The following is a 9,384-nucleotide window of genomic DNA, read 5'->3' on the forward strand; positions in this document are numbered from 1 at the left end:
GAAATAGGAGAGCGGGTACAGTGGCGTGCCTGTGTGAAAACAAGTCTGTCTGTGGTGACAGCAGATCAATGGAGGATCCAGGCAAACGGCAGAGTTCGGGCTCCCAGACTTACAACTCCTGCAGTAGAATGCCGTCACCTTAATCAGGGAGTCATAAGGCCGGTCCCCTCTGCAGACACCAATTTGGGCGCCGCAATGAACTGTCGTTAGTGTGATCAGAACAGGCAGAGAGGTGCTGTTGTTTGGTTGGCTAGCGCATCACTAGAAGGGATTCAGCCAGGTGCCTTCTGGGAAATCACTTTGCCGGCAAAAGAGTCTTCATGTTCATTTTGTAACTGTGAGAAGAGCAGTGCTCAAATGGAGCCAAGGTGCTCTCTAATATGAATCACCTTCTGGGAAAAATAAAGACTTGTTTGTTAGTACTATTTGCTAAGGCTAGCATGGCTCGTATTGCTTATTATTAAATATTGCTTATATTTAAAGTAAGGAATTTGAACAAACCTGTTTGTAAACTTCAGTGTGTAATTCCGCAAATCGGCTTGTTGAGGAAAGTTGTTCACATTCAATTTCAATTTATTCTAAGCTATCAAACTTTGAATTTATGCCTAGTAGACGAATGCAATGTGTTTTGGTTTAGTGTTTAGCTTGGCTTTGCTTAGTTTAGTTTGGGTTGTTTTGTTTCTTTGTTTGTTATTTGATTTACACACTCCCATGGCAATTTGTGACTTATGTTTTGGTTAATTGGTGACTACACAGCAAAAATATGTTGGGAGATTTGTCACCATGGGTGTTAAAATTATCACTTTCCGGGTGAACATACAGGTCCATCTTTGCTAGTGTTAAAACAACACTGATGAAAGTGTTTATTATTCAAACACTGCATTAGTGTATCATTTAACACTCAAGGTGTTGAGAAATTATCACTCTTAAGTGTACACATTTAACACTTTATGGTGATTAATCACACAACCCCAGTGTATTTGTATTATGTTGATTTAATGTAAATAATGTAAATACTTATTTTAAAATGGTAATGCAGATGAAATTTAAAAAATAAACCTGTAGATATTTTTCCAAAAACCAAGTGACTATGAATTTATTTGAACATAAACTTTTAATATATCAAACATACAATTGAATAAAACAGCTCTGTTAATGCAATAGCAACTTAATGGTATGAAAATACACGTTCATTATGAGAAATATTTCTTAAATATAAATCTCTACTGAGTTTCAATTCAAACAAATTCATTTTTTTTGTAAAAATGTAGAAAAATGAGTCAGCACCATAGGACATCTGTACATGTTGATATACTATGTCAAATAATCTGCAAGGACATTTTCAATAGAAATTGACTCAAAAGTTTTTTAACAAGTAAACATACACTGCAATAACATCTTTAAATTGAAAATACAACAACAATTTAACATGTCATCTTTAACTCATCAATGTTAACCATGTCTGGTTTAAAAATATACATTCATTCTGATAAAATATACTATTCCTTTATAGGCTAAATAATCACATAAATCACTGTGTTTCAAACAAGTTCATTTTTTGCAATTATGTAGAAAAATGAGTCAGCACCATAGGAGATCTGTGCATCAAACAAAGAAATATTCCTTAAGTTGTCTTTGTTCACTATCCAAACATGTTGAGATGCTTTGTCAAATAATCTGTAGGCATGGACCTGTTCAATAAACGTAGACTCATAGTCTTTTAACAACAAGAAAACTTGTTCTCTGAACAATAATATATTTAGTATTTTGCTGAAAACAGGCATTTCGTCAACAATATCAGAACACACGAAAAGGCCAACTCTGTACTCTGCTCCAGAGCATTTTACCCACTTTGTATGTCGAATTTCAGTTTGAGAATCAATGCAAAAATGTTCAGAAATCTCTTCAGAATTATCCAAACACAGAAGTTTATGTACCTTCACTGGTCCTGATTGCAGAGAATTGTAATTCATACACTCCCAGTGATAGGCTACAGCAAATTGGTGTTTTTTTGCCAAAGAAACAGTCAAATTCTTAAAGTTCTTTATGCAGTTCTTAAAGAACTTATGTTTGGCCTCGAACCTCATTGACCAAACATGCAACAATGGACCAATTCTCCGAATACAGCGAGGATAATGCAACATAAAATGATGCTTAGGAATTAAGTTTTTGGATGGGTAGAGCTCCTTAAACAGCTGATGATGGTCTTTAATGAGGTGTTTCAAAAACACAGTCATACCCTCTGTGACTGAGGGGGAGAACACAATGTTGATGACCTGCAAAAGCAACAGTAACAAATACCAATGCAGGTTTCCCTGAGGAATAACGTCACCAAAAATCAACGGTATGTTTGTTATTAAACAAAGAGTTTGTGCAGCATTTAATCCAATGCCATTACCTTCACAGTCCAAGTTTATTTTAGTAGGCCGATTTGCTCTTTCCATGTGACCATAGTTAAAGGCATAGACTCTGTTCAGCAGGCTTTCTTTTGAAATGAATTTGTTCTTAACCATATAATCAAAAAGAAGTCTCATCTCATACTGACCCACACCCTCTAAAATATCGTGCATTATATCAAAAGCAAAGTTTTCAGATACATTGAAGTATGAAAGTGTATTGAGTATGCTGTTGCGCTTAATTCCATGTGAAGATGTAAGAGTTGGTTCCTTTGAAAGATCAGCATAGTGTTCCTCATTAAGAATCTTTGTTCTCAATATCAGCCGTGGATCATCCTCTGAAAAAACTTCTTGAGACAAAACTTTGTCAATCAAGCATAAGCGGCAGAAATAGTTTGCACTGAACGACTCCATAAAACCGAGAATTGAGTGAATGCCCAAGTTATCACCGGTGATTTGTGCAAGTGTACCCCTTACAGGCATCTCGCAGAAAGGGACCTTTATTCCTTCCGTCTCTAAAACTTTCATATCATCCACAAAAGGCTTCAATATTGAATCTATTCCATACTTTTTGGCATCTTGTGAATGGAACAATGACACCAGATGAATGTTCATTAGAGTTGAATTTACTTTTGGTGGAAGGTTACGGAGAATGAAGTACAGACAACCAAGTTTATGAATGCCTTTTTTTGATCCTAAGGGGTTAGCGGCTTCAAAATCGTCGTAATAGAGTTGAATTTGTAGAGCAAATCTGTGACTTGAAAACAAGGGGTGATTTTTAAAGTAAGTTCCATCACAGAAATCTTCAAAAATGTCACTTTGAGTGCAGTCCTGCATGAAATCACACACATCAGAGTTCTTAAAAATAAATTCTAATGTTTTTAGTATTGGTATATAAATAAATTTATTGTTAACCGGGAGTTGCTCATATGCGCCTGTTTGTCTATTTCTCTTGGTGTCATACCTAATGCCTAAAGGCACCTCAACTGGCTGCACTATACCCCACTTTTTATAGAAATACCTTTTCAATTTGTTGTCTGTATTTAGAGCACTGAATGGATTATCAAAACTTTCAAAAACATTCTCTAAACTTTCTCGGCTTGGATTATTTTGTGGAACGATGTTTAGGACTTTTTCCTTGAGGTTACACTTTAAATCATCGATGAAGTCTTCTAGGCTTTCTATTGTTGAAGAAACAACAGTATTTGGTACATTACTTGCCATCAATTTTGAAATAATTGATGCACACATATCCAGGCTTTGAAACGAGGTTGTAGGTTGCTGTGGGCTATCAGGTGTCTCATATATATGGTCAACATGCGTCTCTTCAATAGAAGGTAACTCTGGAGCCTGTGTTTGATGGCTGGGAGCTGCATCCGTTTCTGCATTATCCTCATCTTCACAATGGATATAATGTAAATGCTTCCGAAAACCAGAATAGGTGGTAAACTGTAAGTTGCATCCCTCTTGTGCACAAATCAGTCTCAGCTTCTTTCCTGGGTACATGCCATGAGCTAACTTCAGGTGTCGAAACAATTTAATGCTTGTACCCAGCAAAGACTTGCAAATGAAACATCTTCTCATCATGTACTTTCCATTAAACTGTTTAACAGTTTTGCTCTCAACTCTCGAGTGCGTGATGATTGGCTGGACGTGCTAGGATGGATTTTGTAGACTGTTGTCTGGATAAAGGTGAACATGTTGCTGAGAGATGGGTCATATTGTGCACCAAAGACAAAATGAGCTTTAAAAAGCTCATCAAAAGCTCCAAGTGAAGTACTTGCTTGACAGGGTATGAGATTCTTGTCGACCACAATGTAGAACTTAAGCACATCTGCTTTGGTTTGTCCAGTGGCCAGAAGATAGGGCTGTCTGTCCTCCACCTCTGAGAGATGGTCCTCCAAACTTCTGCAGGACTGATTAATAACAATATAAAAATTACTTAAATGCCATAAATTCTAGCATACATTTAAAATCAGAACATAGTATATTTACCACAAATTTAGACTCTTAAGAGAAAATTACATCTTTGAAACAAAGAAAAACCCTACATGCTTTAGTTATAACAGTTCACTATTCTTATGGTTTGGTTTAGAGTTATGATATTTGCTACGTTTAAGAAAAAATCCAGAACATAAGCTAACCTTTTCAAATTTCAGGAGGCGACCAACAGCATCTCTTACACTGATCTTGGCTGCTCTCTTTCTTCCAGAGGGTTGGGGTGCAAGGAGGTGTAACAGCAAAAGCAGGGAGGCTATGTCACTATCCCATTCTATAATTACATGACACAGAGAGCACATTTCGTTAGCTTTCATAAATACAATTTGTAGCATTTTCTAGAGAACTGTTAAGTACTTTTACCTTCATTACTGTTGTCTCCATTGTTTTTTTCAGCAGATTTCAGTAGCTGTAGCAGGAATGCAGATGGATTTAGAGTTTTTGCCTCCTTAATCACATTTTCCTTGAAGGAGGTATTCCACTTCTCTAAAAATCTGGATGCTGTTTCCAGGCCAAACATCAAAGCAAAGTCTTGATGAATCTGAAGAAAAAACAGTGTGCTTACAGTACCAAATAATGACATCGGAAATTAGCACTGGTAACATTTTAGCACAAAAAAAGTGTAGAGAAAAAAAAAAAAAAAATTCCGATGTTTATAAATCATGTACTGATCTACACTGATATGGCACTTAAAGATATGCCCCATTCATAACTGAACAGTGAGTCAATGCTCACTGTAGTTGTGTTAAATATGGTAGTTTAAAGTTGCAGTGAAGTCGTCAACAGATTAAGTCCTGATAAAGGGAAGCCAATCATCAACATGGGCTCGTATTCAGGCTATACTGAAGATTAGAGCAGTACAATACATTGACATTTTCAGAAATGTGAATCAGTGGTTTGCAACCTAAAATCACAGGTTTGCAGTGATTTTAATCATCGATTAATTGTTAACATCCATAATTATAAGCAGTCCATATTAAGTGAAGGTTGCAGCAGAGAAGCTAAAATCTAATACTTTGGATTGTTAAGTCAGCTAGCATGAATACTCACCAGACCCTTGGTGTCCCGGAATCGAGGAAAAATGTGAAAGATGGAAGTGGACTTCTTTGGGTCCTTTACAATCTCCTGACGGTACTGAAAAGTTTCTTTCATCTTCCAGAAGATGATATCACGATCAGTGCTGTGTTTAAGCAGTGAGATTGCTTCTTGGCAATCATCACCTGTTAGCTGATCTGTAAGGCAGATATTTTCCTCCATTCCAGGGCCACAAGTTATCTCATTTGATCGAGAGGGCATTTTACAACTAGTGTTTCTCTGAACCGTCTTTAGGCGATTCATAATAAAACCTGTGCCTCTCTGTGCGTCATAGTATTGTTCCTGTTAAAGAGACAAATTTGGGTAAAACAAACACATAAAAAAAGCTAAGATTTTAAGTTTCAAACATCTTGAACAAGCAGAGATACTTACATAGCCTGTCTTCCCTGCAGGATCTTTTAGGTTTGGAAAGAGAGTAATAATCCCAAGGGCATACATCTCTCTTGTGGCCTTAAGTGGTATCCTTCTGCAATAATAAACAATATACCATGAAACCAAAACCTAGTCTATTCTGTTCTGTTTACTTGGGGTAAAAACAATAGCATCTATAAAAACTGTTCTTGGTACACTTGGCATAAAAACAATAGTAATGTTACAAATATTCCAAAATTGATGTCTGTTTCTCAGCACAAACGGATTGGATCACTTTAGAAAACATGGGTTAAGCAACTAGATTTTGTATTTATTTAAAAATAAATATTAAATATTTAATAGTGTTTCACAGGCAGGGTCACATTTGAATAAGTTGGAAGTACAGTGATCTGTACACATTAAATGAACAAAGCTTACCCTTCTTGTTCAGTCATGTGTGCAACCAATATATTAATCATCTCCTTTCTTTTGGATGTTGACATATTACCAGTGTCTTTATAGTGCTGCATCACTTCTACACCACCAGGTTTGCACTTAAGGATGTCTTCAATGGTCTAAACAGACAACACCAAAATGTACACATTGTCTATAGAACAGCATTTTTTGATAAACTGGAGAACATTTTCTTTAAGCTGGGTTAGATCCCTTGTCTTACCAACCTCTTTTGCAAGCTTGGAATCATCCAACATGGGTCTTTTGGAAGGGAATGCAGATGTTTTGTTGCCTTCATTGCATTCAGTAAAGGTTGAAGACTTGCTGACAGAGTTCCCATCAGTCAGAAGAGGGGACAACTCATGTGCAGAAGTGGAATCTGTATACAGTATACAAATATTACTAGCAAAAATGTAAACATCACCACAATTTTAAAATAAGACCAAAAAAGTATAAACATAATTACCATCATTAGTATGTAAACTAAAGCACATGCCCCTTTCAGCAACAAGTTCAGGAAATACATCCACGTCCACTTCTGTAGAGGTGTCATCCGTTACCTTAACAGGTGTCTGTTCTCGAATGGCAAATGCTTTTTTTGCTGTAAAACAATAACTTCATTACTAACCAAAAAAAATGATTTATCATTAAGACATCAAAGTACTTTGTGCATTTACTGTATAATATAGCTTCATTTACAGACTTACCTTCAGTGACAAACTCCAAAAAGCATGGCTCTTTGAGTTTTACATATTTTCTAGTGTCCATGTATTGGGTTCTTGCCTTTACTGTCCAACCTGTAAAAGTTAAGCAAACTTGAAATGACATTTTATACAAACAAAAATGACACGGAAAGATAAAAATACATAAGATACAAATTCAAACAGAAAACTAATAAGAATTTAATTAGTCACCAAATGCATATGACAACATTACAGTGTGGGCACAGGCGTTGGTTTATGCATTTGCCAGTGGGTGCTTGTCCTCCATAGGAAAAAGCTAACTAACAGACTCAATATATTCACTATAGGTCACTTTGTTTTAATACAGATTCTGTTTAATACCCACACACAAGAACTACCACTTGCCTATGCCAATTGTCAAAAGAATTAAAACTTTATATTCACACATAAGCACTAAATAAAACTTTAAAGCTAGAACTAAGTTGTACAGAAATACTCTCTAACTTCAGGTCACTCACTAATGCACATCTGCTCAACTAATAATACAAAATAAGACAAAAAAAATGCCTCGTCGGCGTCGGGAGAAACAAAACCTGTTTACCCGGGCTTGAGTTGCTATCTGTCGGATGATGCAGCGTTTCCCTCCCGTATCGAGCACGTTTTTGCGTGTCTCACAAAGAGACGTTTTGGGGCACTTTGTACATACGCGTATGTTATCAAAGTACGTTACCACGAGAACGATGCTAGATAGAACATACAGAGCGTTCCGCTCTTAAGATGTCATAGGCCTAACACATGCGCACATTGCGCAGCGCCGCCGTTTCCTCCGGTGCTCAGCCAAATCCGTTAGTGCTCGAGCTATTATAAACTTAGTTTAATTATAATAGTTATTTCAAAACACCAGAACTAACCCGTAGTTACTGGATGAAAGATATATTCGGTCTTATAAAGGTTGGGAACCCTATTAACGATACTTTCGCCACATTATAAAAACATATATGAAGTTAAGTTTCACCATCTAAATCACGCATAATGTCGGTATCACACAGAAAATACTAAAGCTGCAGCATTTATTTAACAAAACGATTAAAATTAGCACAAATAAAATTAAGTCACTTACGTCTATCTCCATCGTCCTCCATTAACGAATTTAGTACGTTAGTCTCACCGCTTCACTTTCAGTCATGGTGCTGTCCTACGAATGGGGGGGGGGATAAAATTACAGTATCTTATCATTTAAGTTACTAAGTTATACGTTAAAATGCCCTTTAAAATGGACCAACAATTCTTTATATCTTAGTTTAGGCCTAACGTAACGTTACCGTGAAATGGTAAACTCAAGATGAACGGCGGATCAAAAGAGCGCGAAATTAAACTGAGGCAGAAAAAATTAAACTGAGGCAGAAAATGCTGACAGAGTTAAGTCAACCACATACCTTACTAATTATCAATATTATGATATTTCAATACTTATTTTAATACTTAATTAAAGACGAATATGCAGTGTCGACTTTGTGTAACGGTTAACGTTATTTGTGATAAATTAGAAATAACGTTAGGCCTAATCATACCTTTGACTGCCAATATTTGGATAAAATGAGGCAAATAATTAAGTTATTTTTCACACAAACAGTATACAATTAATTCAGTTTGTTTTAGTGATGATAAGTTCATAAATCACACGTTGATAAGTTAATAATACTATAGGCCTAACTTACCTTGCTTGGAACCGTTGTTTGCAGGCAAATCCTTAAAGACGATGTGTGTAGTCATGGAGACCGAAGAGCACATGATGGGCGGGGAGACTGAAAACGCTCTGCACATGCGCAGATGTTGATTATGTGTGAACACCCAAAGGAAACACTGTGCATTATCACTAAACAAGTGATAAAGCATATAATATTTGTAATTTAACACCAGATTTTATCACTAGCTGCCCAACACTAGGTTTTTTATCACTTAGAAATTTGCTGTGTAATTTGTTTGAATTAGTACATTCTCATTCATACGTTTTTGTATGTGCTGTACCACTTTGCTCCATTGACAGTTAGGTTTTGGGTTTAGGGGAGGACCTTCATTCTTATTTATTTATTTATTTTTTACTACAAGTAGTATGTTAAAAAATGGTTTTGTTTATGCTGTATCTGTATTTGGAAGTCATTGTATGGTTTCCTGGAAATATCAACCCGAATGTGATTTAGCAGAGCATGAAGAACACAATTAAAGCAGTAATGCACATCTCTTATATAACACAACCCTCCAAAAGGGAAAATAAAAGTCGTCTTTTAAAGGCGTTTTATCAGTTTGTCAGAGTGAGCAGAGCAGCCATTCATAACACATGACAGGCCTTTACCCTGATGATACAATTATGGTTATGATGTCATAAGACTGTGGTGTATGACAGTGTC

At 36.2% G+C, this 9,384-nt stretch overlaps 1 protein-coding gene across 3 annotated transcripts; it reads right to left on the reverse strand.

Annotated features, from left to right (window-relative positions):
- Positions 1-1,098: 1,098 nt before the first annotated feature.
- Positions 1,099-8,953, reverse strand: LOC306866176 (uncharacterized protein). 3 transcript variants are annotated; one of them, XM_079411252.1, is made up of 11 exons: positions 8,695-8,953; positions 8,097-8,171; positions 7,001-7,090; positions 6,760-6,894; positions 6,521-6,672; positions 6,279-6,415; positions 5,862-5,955; positions 5,445-5,771; positions 4,758-4,935; positions 4,541-4,668; positions 1,103-4,312 (listed from the first exon to the last, which is right to left on the reverse strand). In XM_079411252.1, the coding sequence occupies exons 2-11, from the start codon at positions 8,116-8,118 to the stop codon at positions 3,980-3,982; spliced, it is 1,596 nt and encodes a 531-aa protein (XP_079267378.1). In that variant the 5' UTR covers positions 8,119-8,171; positions 8,695-8,953; the 3' UTR covers positions 1,103-3,979. The 3 variants fall into 3 exon arrangements, with proteins under 3 accessions (XP_079267379.1, XP_079267378.1, XP_079267377.1); XM_079411253.1 differs by lacking the exons at positions 8,097-8,171; positions 8,695-8,953 and adding an exon at positions 7,578-7,811 and having other exon boundaries at positions 1,099-4,312; XM_079411251.1 differs by lacking the exon at positions 8,097-8,171 and having other exon boundaries at positions 8,695-8,921.
- Positions 8,954-9,384: the final 431 nt, after the last annotated feature.

The sequence above is a fragment of the Barbus barbus genome, assembly GCF_936440315.1.
Source record: "Barbus barbus genome assembly, chromosome: 47".
Taxonomy (NCBI): domain Eukaryota; kingdom Metazoa; phylum Chordata; class Actinopteri; order Cypriniformes; family Cyprinidae; genus Barbus; species Barbus barbus.

Coding starts and splice junctions, on each gene's coding strand:
- LOC306866176 (XM_079411251.1), bottom strand. CDS start 8,872: ATGCTTTATCACTTGTTTAGTGATAATGCACAGTGTTTCCTTTGGGTG. Junction 7,091..8,694: donor AAACAACGGTTCCAAGCAAG/GTAAGTTAGGCC, acceptor TAACTTTTACAG/GTTGGACAGTAAAGGCAAGA. Junction 6,673..6,759: donor TAGTTTACATACTAATGATG/GTAATTATGTTT, acceptor TACTGTATACAG/ATTCCACTTCTGCACATGAG.